An 18,111-nucleotide genomic window follows, 5' to 3' on the forward strand; every position below is an offset into this window, starting at 1 on the left:
AACCCTTTCTCCGATTTGGATGTGGAAACTATCATATTGCAGCTGGGAGTGTGCACTTTCAGCCCATATTATATATATAATTGTATTTCTGAACATGTTTTTGTAAACAGCTAAAATAACAAAACTTGTGTCACTGTCCAAATATTTCTGGCCCTAACTGTATATTGAATAAAATTAGTTTTTTTTAAAGGATTTTTATGTCACGTGTCCATTGAGTTGGACCATTGTAATGGGAAACTGATACGTGTTTTACTTGCATCTCCGAGTGGTCCATGTACCAGTACAGATCCTGCATTTAATCTGATAGACTGATTAATGGTTGTTACAGAAATCCTACAGCACATGGCTGCCTTTGAGCTTGTGGTCATGTGTCCTTTTTTTGTATTTTAGTTCTTCCCCAGTGTCTATTGTAAGCCTTGTTCCCAGTGCAGTTATTTAGCAGTTATTGCACTGAAATTTGATGAGGTGGGGGTCGGGGGGTGTGGGACAGCCCGAAATATTCATTACTGTACCACCAAAAACTACAATGTGTGAGTGTAGCCCTTTATATCTTTACTGAGGGATTGCTCTTTAAGGGATTGTTTCATCAAAACAAATGTTTTCTATGTGGAAACTGGCGTAGTGATCAGCTGATCAATTCGGATCTTGTTCCACTCCTCGAGAGATTTGCTGGTACCATTGAGCGAAAGCTATAGCAGAAACAAAGGGGAATTGTAAAGGAAGAACTCCAAAAATATCATATTGTAGATTGTGAGCCCTCGTGGGCAGGGTCCTCTCTCCTCCTGAACCAGTTGTGAACTTGTATTGTTCAAGATTATTGTACTTGTTCTTATTATGTATACCCCTCCTCACATGTAAGGCGCAATGGAATAAATGACGCTATAATAATAAATAATAATAATATTATTGAGCGAAGCAGCAGCCATTATCCCCTTCATGCCGCAGCCCTTTTTCGTTTTTGCATTTGTTTTTAGCTCCCCTTCTTACCAGAGCCATAACTTTTTTATTTTTCCGAGACAAGTTGTTCTTTTCAACACCATTGTTTTTACCATATTGTGTGCACAAAAATGGGGAAAAAAGTTCCAAGTGCTCTGAACTTGAAAAAATAGAGCCATTCCACAACTGTTTTTTGGATTATTTGTTTTTTTTTACCATGCTTACCAAATGCTAAGATTGACCTGCCATTATGATTCTCCAGGTCTTTACGAGTTCATACTGTAGATACCAAACCTGTCTTCATTTCTCCATCTCTATAATGCTTGAATCCGGTTATCATTTTAATACTCAAAACATAATAAAAGTTTTTCTTAATAAAAAAAAAAAAAAAAAATATATATATATATATATATATATATATATATATATATATATATATATATATATATATATATATATATATATATATATTATACCAAATAAACTTAGTATAAAAATGTTTTTTTTTTTTTTTGCAGGAATCGTTCTTGATTGCACAGTATGTTGGTCTCGTGTTCAGCAAGTTTATGACAGCACGTTGTGTTCTTGGTTTTCCTTTACTCGCTATTTTTTATAGATGGTCAGATCAGGTAAGAAATGCTGTCCACTCATCGATCGTCCGTATCGTAACCGAGATTACATATTGTAAGCAATAGATTACATAAAGCAATGCTACTATATTCCTTGTTCCATGATAGGGGTCCATATAGGGGAGTGTTTTGAGTAGGGGCAACAGTTTCTTATCCGCTTGCCAAACTGTTGCACCATGAGCGGGGGCAATAGAGAGATTTTTCGGCACCATTATCAGTTTTTGATAATTTCCACCAAAATTTAAAGTACCCAATAAATTTCGTTCAACTTCACAATTGTGTTCCACTTGTTGTTGATTCTTCACCAAAAATTTACATTTGTTATCTTTGTTTGAAGCATGATATGTGGGAAGAGGCTGAAAAGTTCCAGGGAGTCGAAAACTTTCGCAAGGCACTGTATGTACTGTATATACACAAACACAATGATGAGTGTATATACTAGCTATTGAACCCGTTCTACGCCCGGGTGGCGAGCATTTATATTGGTATATGGTCTCCATCCTGGTATGTGCTGCTCCATCCTGCGTCCCCATCCTGTCATGTGCTGCTCCATCCTGCGTCCCCATCCTGTCATGTGCTGCTCCATCCTGCGTCCCCATCCTGTCATGTGCTGCACCCATCCTGCGTCCCCATCCTGTCATGTGCTGCACCCATCCTGCGTCCACATCCTGTCATGTGCTGCACCCATCCTGCGTCCCCATCCTGTCATGTGCTGCACCCATCCTGCGTCCCCATCCTGTCATGTGCTGCTCCATCCTGCGTCCCCATCCTGTCATGTGCTGCACCCATCCTGCGTCCCCATCCTGGTATGTGCTGCACCCATCCTGCGTCACCATCCTGTCATGTGCTGCACCCATCCTGCGTCCCCATCCTGGTATGTGCTGCACCCATCCTGCGTCCCCATCCTGCGTCCCCATCCTGGTATGTGCTGCAAACATCCTGCGTCCCCATCCTGGTATGTGCTGCAACCATCCTGCGTCCCCATCCTGTCATGTGCTGCACCCATCCGGGGGCCTGAGCAGGCGGGGACACCGGCGCGCTGTGGGGGTCAGGTGCCGGTATCGCCGCCAGCTCAGGCCCCACAGCACTTACTATACTCACCTGTCTGTCCCGTTCCAGCGCTGCGCGCCGCCATCTTCCCGGTCTCCTGGCTGTGACTGTTCAGTCAGAGGGCAGCGCTTGCGCGCATTAAGCGCGTCATCGCGCCCTCTGAACTGAAGGTCACAGGCCGAAGACCGGGAAGATGGTGGCACTCAGCGGTGGAACGGAGGACAGGTGAATATAGCCGATACTCACCCTCCTGGCGGTCCCTGCTTCTCTGTTGGAGATCGCGGTGTGCGTTCAGTGTGAACGCATACCGCGATCTCCCGGGAGCGTCACTCTGTGAGGCCCAGACTGCGCCGGCGCTTGCGCCTGCGCAGTCTATAAAGGCTTCGGACAGAGTGACGCTCCCAGCGTTATATTATAGATTATATTATCTATAATATAACGCTGGTAGCGTCACTCTGTCCGAAGCCTTTATAGACTGCGCAAGCGCCAGCGTAGTCTGGGCCTCACAGAGTGACGCTCCCAGGAGATCGCGGTATGCGTAAACACTGAACGCACACCGCGATCTCCACTGGAGAGTCAGGGACCGCCAGGAGGGTAAGTATATTCACCTGTCCCCCGTTCCAGCGCTGCGTGCGGCTCCGTCTCCCGGGTCCTCTGCTGTGACGTTCCCAGTTCAGAGGGCGCGATGACGCGCTTAATGCGCGCCGGCGCCGCCCTCTGACTGAACAGTCACAGCCAGAGGAGCCGGAAGATGGCGGCGGGCAGCGCTGGAACGGGACAGACAGGTGAGTATAGCAAGTGCTGGGGGCCTGAGCTAGAGAGTCACCTGACCCCCACAGCGCGCCGGTGTCCCTGCGAGTATGGTATTTTTATATATATATATATATATATATATATATATATATATATATATATATATATATATATATATATATATATATATATATATATAGGCATACGGGGCATATATAATGGACCATCTTATGACAGAACGGGAGCAGGATGGCAGCAGCACATGACAGAACGGGGGCACAGGATGGGAGCAGCACATGACAATGGGGGCACAGGATGGCAGCAGCACATGACAGAACGGGGGCGCAGGATGGTAGCAGCACATGACAGAACGGGGGCGCAGGATGGCAGCAGCACATGACAGAACGGAGGCGCAGGATGGCAGCAGCACATGACAGAACGGGGGCACAGGATGGGAGCAGCACATGACAGGATGGGAGCAGCAAATGACAGAATGGAGGCGCAGGATGGGTGCAGAACATGTCAGAATGGAGGCGCAGGATGGGTGCAGAACATGTCAGGATGGGAGCAGCACATGTCACAATTGGGGCGCAGGATGGAAGCAGCACATGACAGAATGGGGGCGCAGGATGGGTGCAACACATGACAGAATGGGGGCGCAAGATGGGTGCAACACATGGCAGGATGGGGGCGCAGGATGGATGCAGCACATGACAGGATGGGGACGCAGGATGGAGCAGCACATGTCAGAATGGGGGTGCAGGATGGGAGCAGCACATGTCAGAATGGGGACGCAGGATGGAGCAGCTCATGACAGGATGGGGACGCAGGATGGAGCAGCACATACCAGGATGAAGACCATATACCAATATAGATGCTAGCCACCCGGGCGTAGAACGGGTTCAATAGCTAGTGTGTGTATATATGTGTGTGTGTATATGTGTGTGCGTGTGTATATGTGTGTGTATATATATATATATATATATATATATATACACACACACACACACACACACACACACACACACACACACACACACACACACACACACACACACACACACTATGAACATTCCTTGTTCAAGGGTCTTTTGCATTTTTTTTCTAAATACAACTCGTTCTAGGTGCATATCTGCCCATAAGTTTGAATAAAATGCTACAAGTGTGTGAGGGAAGCCTTAGGGTTTGTGTGCATAAAGGTACCGTTACACTAAACGATTTACCAACGATCACGACCAGCGATACGACCTGGCCGTGATCGTTGGTAAGTCGTTGTGTGGTCACTGGGGAGCTGTCACACAGACAGCTCTCTCCAGCGACCAACAATCCGGGGAAAGACTTTGGCATCGTTGAAACTGTCTTCAACAATGCCGAAGTCCCCCTGCAGCACCCGGGTAACCAGGGTAAACATCGGGTTACTAAGTGCAGGGCGGCGCTTAGTAACCCGATATTTACCCTGGTTACCATTGTAAAAGTAGGAAAAAAAAAACAGTACATACTCACATTCCGATGTCTGTCACGTCCCCCGGCGTCCACAGGGTTAAAACTGCTTTCTGCAGGAGCGCTGCTAATGCACGCGCTCCGGCCGAGAGCTTCCCTGCACTGACTGTCGGTGCCGGCAGTAATAGCGGTGACGTCACCGCTGTGCTCTGCTTTACGGCCGGCACTGACAGTCAGTGCAGGGAAGCTCTCGGCCGGAGCGCGTGCATTAGCAGCGCTCCTGCAGAAAGCAGTTTTAACCCTGTGGACGCCGGGGGACGTGACAGACATCAGAATGTGAGTATGTACTGTTTTTTTTTTTTTTTTTTACTTTTACAATGGTAACCAGGATAAATATCGGGTTACTAATCGCGGCCCTGCGCATTTTGAGTTTTTATTCATTTTGGAGATTATACTGTTATCATTGGGAGGTTTCTTCAATAAAATTCAATGTATACTTTAACGTGTGATGACTTTTATTAGACTGACTCATTTGCACCGAACATTTAGGAAAATCCGAGAAAAATATCATCTGCATAATAATTTGGAACATGGTGTAAATGGACTCTGTCAGAGCAGAATGACTGTTCACACGAAGTGCCGCCACTCGGTGGAAACCAAGCAGGTGGGAAGGTGTATAAATGGTTGGCCCCACTGTGAAGATCTGGGTAGAATGTAATATTTAGGACCCGCTGTATACAACATTAGAGCTATATCTACAGAGCCTGTACTGCAGCATAGGCATATCCATGGTGTCTATAATTGGTGAGAAAGTGTCTGTTTCTACTGTATGATATTGGATGCGTAGAGGTACAGCATGGGTCCATATCTGTAAGTGCTGTCTAATAGGTGTGCTTTAGCCCTTACTGTGATTTGTGTCACCATTCATGGGCTGAAGGATTTTTTAGCAGCGCAGACTTGTACTTATTTCACTCTGACATTAGACCACAATTGTGCTTTTACTGGAAGAGACTTTCCATTGTATAGCCTCAACCAGCACAATCATGCGGAGCAATACAACCCCTGGCAAAATTATGGAATCACCGGCCTTGGAGGATGTTCATTCAGTTGTTTAATTTTGTAGAAAAAAAGCAGATCCCAGACATGGCACAAAACTAAAGTCATTTCAAATGGCAACTTTCTGGCTTTAAGAAACACTAATAGAAATCAAGAACAAAAAATGTGGTAGTCAGTAATGGTTACCTTTTTTTTTAACCAAGCATAGGGGAAAAATTATGGAATCACTCTGTAAGTTTTCATACCCAAAAATAACACCTGCATCAAATTAGATCTGCTCGTTAGTCTGCATCTAAAAAGGAGGGATCACACCTTGGAGAGCTGTTGCATCAAGTGGACTGACATGAATCATGGCTCCGACACGAGAGATGTCAATTGAAACAAAGGAGAGGATTATCAAACTCTTATGAGGGTAAGGCTGTGTGCACACGTTGTGTTTTTTTTGTTTTTTCCCGATAAAAACGCTATAAAACTGCAAAAAAAAACGCATACAATAAGCATCCCATCATTTAGAATGAATTTCGCATGTGTTGTGCACATGATGCGTTTTTTCCATGAAAAAAACGCATCGCGGTAAAAACCGCAGCATGTTCATTAATTTTGCAGTTTTTTTTGAGGATTTCCCACTGCAAAATGCATTGGGAAGTGTCCGGAAAAAAACGCGGCAAAAACGTGTCAAAATCGTGGCAAAAACGCATGCGGATTTCTTGCAGAAAATGTCCGTTTTTTCTCAGGAATTTTCTGCGAGAAATCCTGAACGTGTGCACATAGCCTAAATCATCACGCAATGTTGCAAAAGATGTTGGTTGTTCAGTCAGCTGTGTCTAAAATCGGGACCAAATACAAACAACATGGGAAGGTTGTTAAAGGCAAACATACTGGTAGACCAAGGAAGACATCAAAGCGTCAAGACCGGAAACTTCAAGCAATGTCTCCAAAACAGGAAATGCACAACAAAACAAATGAGAAACGAATGGGTGGAAACTGGAGTCAACGTCTGTGACCGAGCTGTAAGAAACCGCCTAAAGGAAATGGGATTTACATACAGAAAATCTAAACGAAAGCCATCAGTAACACCTAAACAGAAAAAAAAACAAGGTTACAATGGGCTAAGGAAAAGCAATGGTGGACTGTGGATTACTGGATGAAAGTCATATTCAGTGATGATATAATACATTTTGGCACTCAACTTGTAGAATGAATTAGTTTTATTGGCAGTCACTGCCACCAGTGACTGCCAATAAAACTCATTCATTCTACAAGTTGAGTGCCAAAATTTATTATATCGTTATTCTGGTGTAGGAACCTTCTTTTGAGCACCACTACAGCTGTGCCACGATATATATTTTTACATTCAGTGATGAATCCCGAATCTGCATTGGGTAAGGTGATGATGCTGGAACTTTTGTTTGCTGCCGTTCCAGTGAGATTTATAAAGTTGACTGCCTGAAGAGAACATGCAAATTTCCAGTCATTGATGATATGGGGCTGTATGTCAGGTAAAGGCACTGAGGAGATGGCTGTCATTACATCTTCAATAAATGCACAAGTTTATGTTGATATTTTGGACACTTTTCTTATCCCATCAATTGAAAAGATGTTTGGGGGATGATGAAATCATTTTTCAAGATGATAATGCATCCTGCGATAGAGCAAAAACTGCGAAAACATTCCTTGAAAAAAGACACATAAGGTCAATGTCATGGCCTGCAAATAGTCCGGATCTCAATCCAATTTAAAATCTTTGGTGGAAGTTGAAGAAAATGGTCCATGACAAGGCTCCAACCTGCAAAGCTGATCTGGCAACAACAGAGAAAGTTGGAGCCAGATTGAAGAGTACTGTTTGACACTCATTAAGTCCATGCCTCAGAGACTGCAAGCTGTTATAAAAGCCAGAGGTGGTGCAACAAAATACTAGTGATGTGTTGGAGTGTTTTTTGTTTGTTTGTTTTATCAAGATTCCATAATTTTTTCCTCAGAATTGAATGATTCCATCATTTTTCTCCTATGCTTGGTTAAAAAAGTAACCATTACTGACTACCACATTTTTAGTTCTTGATTTCTTTTAGTGTTTCTTAAAGCCAGAAAGTTGCCATTTGAAATGACTTTAGTTTTGTGCCATGTCTGTGATCTGCTTTTTTTTCTACAAAATGAAACAGAATGAACATCCTCCAAGGCCGGTGATTCTATCATTTTTGCCAGGGGTTGTAGATAAATGCAGGATGGGCAATCCCTCATCAGCAGTGGAAGAGCCTTGTGATCTGGACTTTTGAAGATCAAAGACGAGTGCAAGAAAGAGAAGAACACGAAATGGTTTCATGGTATTTGTTTTAACCCCTTTCTGACATCGGACGTACTATCCCGTCGAGGTGGGGTGGGCCCCTATGACCACGGACGGGATAGTACGTCCAGCGCGATCGGCGGCGCTCACGGGGGGAGCGCGGCCGATCGCGGTCGGGTGTCAGCTGCCTATCGCAGCTGACATCCGGCACGATGTGCCAGGAGCGGTCACGGACCGCCCCCGGCACATTAACCCCTGGCACACCGCGATCAAAGATGATCGCGATGTGCCGGCGGTGCAGGGAAGCATCGCGCAGGGAGGGGGGCTCCCTGCGGGCTTCCCTGAGCCCCCCGCAGCAACGCGATGTGATCGCGTTGCTGCGAGGGTCTTACCTCCCTCCCTGCCTGCTCCAGACCCGGATCCAAGATGGCCGCGGATCCGGGTCCTGCAGGGAGGGAGGTGGCTTCACAGAGCCTGCTCAGAGCAGGCACTGTGAAGCAGCCTGCACTGCTATCAGATCGGTGATCTGACAGAGTTCTGTGCAAACTGTCAGATCATCGATCTGTGATGTCCCCCCCTGGGACAAAGTAAAAAAGTAAAAAAAAAAAAAATTCCAAATGTGTAAAAATATATATATATATATATATATATATATATATATATATATATATATATATATATATATATATATTCCTAAATAATGAAAAAAAAAAAAAAATATATATATATATATATATATATATATATATATATATATATATATATATATATATATATAATTATTCCCATAAATACATTTCTAAATAAATTTAAAAAAAACAAAAGTACATATATTTAGTATCGCCGCGTCCGTAACGGCCCGACCTATAAAACTGGCCCACTAGTTAACCCCTTCAGTAAACACCGTAAGAAAAAAAAAGAGGCAAAAAAACAACGCTTTATTATCATACCGCCGAACAAAAAGTGGAATAACACGCGATCAAAAGGACAGATATAAATAACCATGGTACCGCTGAAAGCGTCATCTTGTCCCGCAAAAAACGAGCCACCATACAGCATCATCAGCAAAAAAATAAAAAAGTTATATTCCTGAGAATAAAGCGATGCAAAAATAATTATTTTTTCTATAAAATAGTTTTTATCGTATGAAAGCGCCAAAACATAAAAAAATGATATAAATGAGGTGTCGCTGTAATCGTACTGACCCGAAGAATAAAACTGCTTTATCAATTTTACCAAACGCGGAACGGTATAGACGCCTCCCCCAAAAGAAATTCATGAATAGCTGGTTTTTGGTCATTCTGCCTCACAAAAATCGGAATAAAAAGCGATCAAAAAATGTCACGTGCCCAAAAATGTTACCAATAAAAACGTCAACTCGTCCCGCAAAAAACAAGACCTCACATGACTCTGTGGACCAAAATATGGAAAAATTATAGCTCTCAAAATGTGGTAACGCAAAAAATATTTTTTGCAATAAAAGCGTCTTTCAGTGTGTGACGGCTGCCAATCATAAAAATCCGCTAAAAAAAACCCACTATAAAAGTAAATCAAACCCCCCTTCATCACCCTCTTAGTTAGGGAAAAATTAAAAAAATCTATTTATTTCCATTTTCCCATTAGGGTTAGGGCTAGGGCTACAGTTTGGGTTGGGGCTAAAGTTACAGTTAGGGTTTACATTACATTTACAGTTGGGAATAGGGTTGGGGTTAGGGTTAAGGCTACAGTTTGGGTTGGGGCTAAAGTTAGGGTTAGGGTTTGGATTACATTTACAGTTGGGATTAGGGTTTGGATTAGAGTTAGGGGTGTGTCAGGGTTAGAGGTGTGGTTAGGGTTACCGTTGGAATTAGGGTTAGGGGAGTGTTTGGATTTCAGTTGTAATTGGGGGGTTTCCACTGTTTAGGCACATCAGGGGCTCTCCAAACGCGACATGGCGTCCGATCTCAATTCCAGCCAATTCTGCGTTGAAAAAGTAAAACAGTGCTTCTTCCCTTCCGAGCTCTCCCGTGTGCCCAAACAGGGGTTTACCCCAACATATGGGGTATCAGCGTACTCAGGACAAATAGGACAACAACTGTTGGGGTCCAATTTCTCCTGTTACCTTTGGGAAAATACAAAACTGGGGGCTAAAAAATAATTTTTGTTGAAAAAGATTTTTTATTTTTACGGCTCTGCGTTATAAACTGTAGTGAAACACTTGGGGGTTCAAAGTTCTCACACCACATCTAGATGAGTTCCTTAGGGGGTCTAGTTTCCAAAATGGTGTCACTTGTGGGGGGTTTCTACTGTTTAGGTACATTAGGGGTTCTGCAAACGCAATGTGACGCCTGCAGACCATTCCATCTAAGTCTGCATTCCAAATGGCACTCCTTCCCTTCCGAGCCCTCCCATGCGCCCAAACGGTGGTTCCCCCCAACATATGGGATATCAGCGTACTCAGGACAAATTGGACAACAACTTTTGGGGTCGAATTTCTCCTCTTACCCTCGGGAAAATACAAAACTGGGGGCTAAAAAATAATTTTTGGGGGAAAGATTTTTTTTTTAATTTTCACGGCTCTGCGTTACAAACTGTAGTGAAACACTTGGGGGTTCAAAGCTCTCACAATACATCTAGATGAGTTCCTTAGGGGGTCTAGTTTCCAAAATGGTGTCACTTGTGGGGGGTTTCTACTGTTTAGGTACATTAGGGGCTCTGCAAATGCAATGTGACGCCTGCAGACCATTCCATCTAAGTCTGCATTCAAATGGCACTCCTTCCCTTCCGAGCCCTCCCATGCGCCCAAACAGTGGTTTCCCCCCACATATGGGGTATCAGCGCACTCAGGACAAATTGGACAACAAATTTTGGTCCAATTTCTCCTGTTACCCTCGGGAAAATACAAAACTGGGGGCTAAAAAATAATTTTTGTGGGAAAAAATTTTTGTTTTATTTTTACGGCTCTCCATTATAAACTTCTGTGAAGCCCTTGGTGGGTCAAAGCGCTCACCACACATCTAGATAAGTTCCTTAGGGGGTCTACTTTCCAAAATGGTGTCACTTGTGAGAGGTTTCTACTATTTAGGTACATTAGGGGCTCTGCAAACGCAACATGGCGTCCCATCTCAATTCCTGTCAATTTTGCATTGAAAAGTCAAACGGCGCTCCTTCCCTTCCGAGCTCTCCCATCCGCCCAAACAGTGGTTTACCCCCACATATGGGGTATCAGCGTACTCAGGACAAATTGCACAACAACTTTTGGGGTCCAATTTCTTCTCTTACCCTTGGAAAAATAAAAAATTGGGGGTGAAAAGATAATTTTTGTGAAAAAATATGATTTTTTTATTTTTACGGTTCTACATTATAAACTTCTGTGAAGCACTTGGTGGGTCAAAGTGCTCACCACACCTCCTAGATAAGTTCCTTAGGGGGTCTACTTTCCAAAATGGTGTCACTTGTGGGGGGTTTCAATGTTTAGGCACATCAGGGGCTCTCCAAACGAAACACGGTGTCCCATCTCAATTCCAGTCAATTTTGCATTGAAAAGTCAAATGGCGCTCCTTCGCTTCCGAGCTGTGCCATGCGCCCAAACAGTGGTTTACCCCCACATGTGGGGTATTGGCGTAGTCAGGACAAATTGTACAACAATGTTTGTGGTCCATTTTCTCCTGTTACCCTTGGTAAAATAAAACAAATTGGAGCTGAATTACATTTTTTGTGAAAAAAAGTTAAATGTTCATTTTTATTTAAGCATTCAAAAAATTCCTGTGAAGCACCAGAAGGGTTAATAAACTTCTTGAATGTGGTTTTGAGCACCTTGAGGGGTGTAGTTTTTAGAATGGTGTCACACTTGGGTATTTTCTATCATATAGACCCCTCAAAATGACTTCAAATGAGATGTGGTCCCTAAAAAAAAAATGGTGTTGTAGAAATGAGAAATTGCTGGTCAACTTTTAACCCTTATAACTCCCTAACAAAAAAAAATTTTGGTTCCAAAATTGTGCTGATGTAAAGTAGACATGTGGGAAATGTTACTTATTAAGTATTTTGTGTGACATATCTCTGATTTAATTGCATAAAAATTCAAAGTTGGAAAATTGCAAAATTTTCATAATTTTCGCCAAATTTCCGTTTTTTTTCACAAATAAACGCAGGTACTATCAAAGAATTTTTACCATTGTCATGAAGTACAATATGTCACGAGAAAACAATGTCAGATTCACTGGGATCCGTTGAAGCGTTCCAGAGTTATAACCTCATAAAGGGACAGTGGTCAGAATTGTAAAAATTGGCCCGGTCATTAACGTGCAAACCACCCTTGGGGGTAAAGGGGTTAAAATATATATAAAAAGAAAAACATGAATAAAAATACTGATTAGATTATAGTGTGTGCATTCTCCATAAAGTAATTGCCCTTTTTAAAACTGGAAAAGCTATCTAAGAGCTTTTAGACTGTTGTATTTAAAGGGAACCTGTCATGTGCAGAAATGCTACGTCTCTGCAGCTAGAGGGACCATATATCCTGGCTGTAGCCACTCACTTCCTGTCATCGGGGCAGTGCAGGCAGTGTGTACAGTTACCCTTCATTACACAGTGAACCCTTTGTAATCCTCCCCCACTTTGACAGCCTGCTCTGCCGAGTGTGTGTGTGTGTGCAGAGAACCGAGTCGCACTCACACTGTAGTGAGCAGTGACTGTAACTGCTCCATGCACTGCCCCAATGATTTGAAGTGAACAGCTACAGGGAGGATATAAGTTAATTTTCTCTCTGTAGCTGCTGCTCCATAAGGCAGCCAGGTAGCATTTTAACCCTATATCTGCAGAGAGTGTATTTCTGGACGTGACGTGTTGTCTTTACAAAGAGGCAGAACTGACCTATATGGCAGGCTGACCTGCTTGTTGACAGTTTCTAAGAAAGTTGTTTTTTTTTGTACTCTACAGAAAGTAAATGGATCAAAGGCAGTGAAACCCTAATCTGCTTTATACAAAGAGGGTAGATTTAACATTTGCTGACTGTTATATGAACGTTACTTAGCTGACACATGACCTGCTTGTTATAACCCCTGTGCACAGGAGTTTTTAGGTGGGATACATTATTCCCAGTGTTTAGTAATGGGGGGTAAATAATACTTTCTACACCCCTCTTTTCTATGGAAGCTGTGCATGCCTGCTAATATTTGAACATTATGGTGACTTTTCTTTCTCTCTTGCTCATAGGCTTGATGTCAGCATGCATCTACTGAGGACTTTGTTTTTGAGATGCAATTCCAGGATAATTTCCGTTTCCACTTTAACATTAAGAGCACATAGACCACAAACATGCCTCATCTCACCAAGAATTGGAGGCCAGGTTTTAATATTTCATGGACAAAACCAATGGTTTCATTCAGCCCCTAGACTTGATTCATCTCAAGACAAAGGAGACCACCAGATCCCTTCTCTTCATACCGGTAATTCTGAGAAGAGTAAAGACACAAGCTCTGTTACCGATGCTCCGGTCCCTATAGATGACACCGATCCTTTACAAGACAAGTCCATTGGCCTAGTACAGAGGTTTAAAAAGACTTTCAGGCAGTATGGGAAAGTGATGGTGACAGTCCATGTGCTGACGTCCAGTGTGTGGCTGGGCACCTTTTACTATGCTGCTGTGAAGTAAGTATCCACAGAGAAAGGGTATCAATTGAAAACCACAGTCTTTTGTTTCAGCCGATTCTTGTAGGCATGCCTAAAGAAATATATCATTTTTCCATTTGCATTCAGTGTGTGTGTGTATGTATATATATATGTATGTATGTATATATATATATATATATATATATATATATATGTGTGTGTATATATATATATATGTATGTATATGTGTGTGCGTGTGTATATACCGTATATACTCGAGTATAAGCTGACCCGAGTATAAGCCGACCCCCCTAATTTTGCCACAAAAAACTGGGAAAACTTATTGACTCGAGTATAAGCCTAGGGTGGAAATGCAGCATTTACCGGTGAATTTCAAAAATAAAAATAGATCATTATTTCCCCATAGCTGTGCCATATAGTGCTCTGCACCGTTCATATTTCCCCATAGCTGTGCCCCATATAGTGCTCTGCACCGTTCATTTTGTCCCATAGCTGTGCCCCGTATAGTGCTCTGCACCGTTCATTTTGTCCCATAGCTGTGCCCCATACTGTGCTCGGCACCGTTCATTATTGCCCCATATCTGTGCCCCATATACAATGCTCTGCACCGTTCATTATTGTCCCATAGCTGTGCCCCATACTGTGCTCGGCACCGTTCATTATTGCCCCATATCTGTGCCCCATATACAATGCTCTGCACCGTTCATTATTGTCCCATAGCTGTGCCCCGTATAGTGCTCTGCACCGTTCATTTTGTCCCATATCTGTGCCCCATACTGTGCTCGGCACCGTTCATTATTGCCCCATATCTGTGCCCCATATACAATGCTCTGCACCGTTCATTATTGTCCCATATCTGTGCCCCGTATACTGCTCTGCACCGTTCATTATTGTCCCATAGCTGTGCCCCATATACAGTGCTCTGCACCGTTCATTGTGCCCCATAGCTGTGCCCCATATACAGTGCTCTGCACCGTTCATTGTGCCCCATAGCTGTGCCCCATATACAGTGCTCGGCACCGTTCACTGTGCCCCATAGCTCTGCCCCATATACAGTGCTCTGCACCGTTCATTGTGCCCCATAGCTGTGCCCCATATACAGTGCTCTGCACCGTTCGTTATTGCCCCATAGCTGTGCCCCATATACAGTGCTCTGCACCGTTCATTGTGCCCCATAGCTGTGCCCCATATACAGTGCTCTGCACCGTTCATTGTGCCCCATAGCTGTGCCCCATATACAGTGCTCTGCACCGTTCATTGTGCCCCATAGCTGTGCCCCATATACAGTGCTCTGCACCGTTCATTGTGCCCCATAGCTGTGCCCCATATAGTGCTCTGCACCGTTCATTGTGCCCCATAGCTGTGCCCCATATACAGTGCTCTGCACCGTTCATTGTGCCCCATAGCTGTGCCCCATATACAGTGCTCTGCACCGTTCATTGTGCCCCATAGCTGTGCCCCATATACAGTGCTCTGCACCGTTCATTGTGCCCCATAGCTGTGCCCCATATACAGTGCTCTGCACCATTCATTGTGCCCCATAGCTGTGCCCCATATAGTGCTCTGCACCATTCATTGTGCCCCATAGCTGTGCCCCATATAGTGCTCTGCACCGTTCATTGTGCCCCATAGCTGTGCCCCATATACAGTTCTCTGCACCGTTCATTGTGCCCCATAGCTGTGCCCCATATACAGTGCTCTGCACCGTTCATTGTGCCCCATAGCTGTGCCCCATATACAGTGCTCTGCACCGTTCATTGTGCCCTATAGCTGTGCCCCATATACAGTTCTCTGCACCGTTCATTGTGCCCCATAGCTGTGCCCCATATACAGTTCTCTGCACCGTTCATTGTGCCCCATAGCTGTGCCCCATATACAGTGCTCTGCACCGTTCATATTTCCGCATAGATGCTCTGCCATTGTCGCTGCTGCTGCTGCAATAAAAAAAAAAAAAAACACATGCTCACCTCTCTTGCTTGCAGCTCCCAGCGTCCGGTCCCGGCGTCTCCATCTTCCCGGCGTCTCTGCTCTGACTGATCAGGCAGAGGGCGCCGCGCACACTATATGCGTCATCGCGCCCTCTGACCTGCACAGTCAGAGCGCAGACGCTGGGAAGATGGAGGCGCCGGGAAGATGGAGCGGCGCCCGGCGGCTGGAACGCGGACAGGTGAATATAAAATACTTACCTAGTCCCAGCGATCCTGACGCTCCCTCTGCCTGGTCTTCGGTGCCGCAGCCTCTTTCTCTATCAGCGGTCACCGGCACCGCTGATTAGAGAAATGAATACGCGGCTCCACCCCTATGGGAGGTGGAGCCGCCTATTCATTTTTTTAATGAGCGGTCCCACGTGACCGCTGAAGAGGGGAAGACGCTGCAGCACAGAAGACCGTGGGACGGCAGGGGGAGCGTCAGGATCGCCAGGACTAGGTAAGTATGCCTCAGCGCCCTCACCCCCTCACCCGCCGACCCTGCCACCCACCTTGACTCGAGTATAAGCCGAGAGGGGCACTTTCAGCCCAAAAATCTCGGCTTATACTCGAGTATATACTATATATATATATATATATATATATATATATATATATATATATATATATATATATATATATATATATATATATATATATATATATATATATATATATATATATACATTATACACACATACACACGCGCATACACACACACACACGCGCATACACACACACACACACACACTAGATGGTGTCCCGATTCTAACGCATTGGGTATTCTAGAATATGCATGTCCACGTAGTATATTGTCCAGCCACGTAGTATATTGCCCAGTCACGTAGTATATTGCCCAGTCACGTATTACCCAGCCACATACTATAGAGCACAGCCCACGTAGTACAGTATATTGCCCAGCACAGAGCCACGTAGTATAGAGACTTAAAAAAAATATATATATATACTCACCTATAGCCCGTTGAAGTCCTGCTATACTCACCCTCCGCCGCCTTTCTCGCTCCTCTCCAAGCTCCCGGGACCGCTCCATTGCAAACGGCAGCTTGCGTCCCGTCCCAGGGCTGGTGTGAGCAGGACCTATGATGACGTCGCGGTCACATGACCGTGACGTCACGACAGGTCCTTGTCGCACACCAGCTCTGGGACGGGACCTCACCGGAAGCTGGCGCTTGCAATGGAGCGGTCCCGGGAGCGTGGAGAGGAGCGAGAAATGCGGCGGAGGGTGAGTATAGCAGTTTTTTTTTTTTTAATTATTATTTTTAACATGACATATTTTTACTATTGATGCTGCATAGGCAGCATCAATAGTAAATAGTTGGGGACACACAGGGTTAATAGCAGCGGTAACGGAGTGCGTTACACCGCAGGCCGTTACTGCTGCCATTAACCCTGTGTGAGCTATGAGTGGAGGGGATTATGGAGCGGGCGCCGGGCAGTGAGAGCAGGGGAGGGACTAATCGGATTGTGGCCGTCGCTGATTGGTTGCGGCAGCCATGACCGGCAGCTGCCGAGACCAATCAGCGAACGAATAACCGTGACAGAAGGACAGACAGACGGAAGTGACCCCTAGACAATTATGCATATACATATGTATATATCTATATATGTATCTGTGTATATGTATGTATATATGTATATACATATATGTATATACATATATGTACATACATATATGTATATACATATATATATTAGATGGTGGCCCGATTCTGACGCATCGGGTATTCTAGAATATGTATGTAGTTTATTTATGAAGATTTCAGAATACTGCAATGAATACACAGGATTCGGCTGGCCGGGCGCGACCAATTAGTGAAGCGTGGTTCAAATCGCGCCCCAATTCACAGCCGGACTGCGTCTGTTGCTATATACGTAGTATATTGCACAGCCATGTAGTATATAACACAGCCCACGTAGTATATAACACAGCCCACGTAGTATATAGCAATGTGGGCACCATATCCCTGTTAAAAAAAGAAAAAAAAAACTATTAAAATATAAAATAGTTATATACTCGCCTTCCGCCGGATCCAGCCCAGGCCTTTAGCGATGCTCCTCGCAATGCTCCGTTCCCAGTTATGCCTTGCGGCAATAACCCGTGATGATGCAGCAGTCCCGAGAGACCCCTATGTCATCTGGGGTCATTGCCGCAGTGAATTCTTGGGATCGGAGCGTCGCGATGAGCTGGAAAGGCTGCCGCGGACGTCGGAAGGGGAGAATATAATGATTTTTTTATTATTATATTCAACATTATATGTTTTTACTATTGATGCTGCATGCGCAGCATCAATAGGAAAAAGTTTGTCACACTTATAAGGATAATAGCAGTGTTAACGGACTGCGTTACACCGCGGTGTAACGCAGT

The 18,111-nt window shown here is 44.4% G+C and overlaps 1 protein-coding gene across 2 annotated transcripts in view; it reads left to right on the forward strand.

Moving 5' to 3' along the window:
* FAM210A (family with sequence similarity 210 member A) overlaps positions 1–18,111 on the forward strand; it is a 76,474-nt gene that overhangs the window by 19,751 nt on the left and 38,612 nt on the right. For both annotated transcript variants that reach the window (XM_069731002.1, XM_069731003.1), the window contains exons 2-3: positions 1,455–1,565; positions 13,342–13,776. In XM_069731002.1, the coding sequence (XP_069587103.1) occupies positions 13,355–13,776 (422 nt within the window). In that variant the 5' untranslated portion in view covers positions 1,455–1,565; positions 13,342–13,354. The remainder of the gene's footprint in view (positions 1–1,454; positions 1,566–13,341; positions 13,777–18,111) is intronic.

Source organism: Ranitomeya imitator, chromosome 6 (genome assembly GCF_032444005.1).
Source record: "Ranitomeya imitator isolate aRanImi1 chromosome 6, aRanImi1.pri, whole genome shotgun sequence".
Taxonomy (NCBI): Eukaryota; Metazoa; Chordata; class Amphibia; order Anura; family Dendrobatidae; genus Ranitomeya; species Ranitomeya imitator.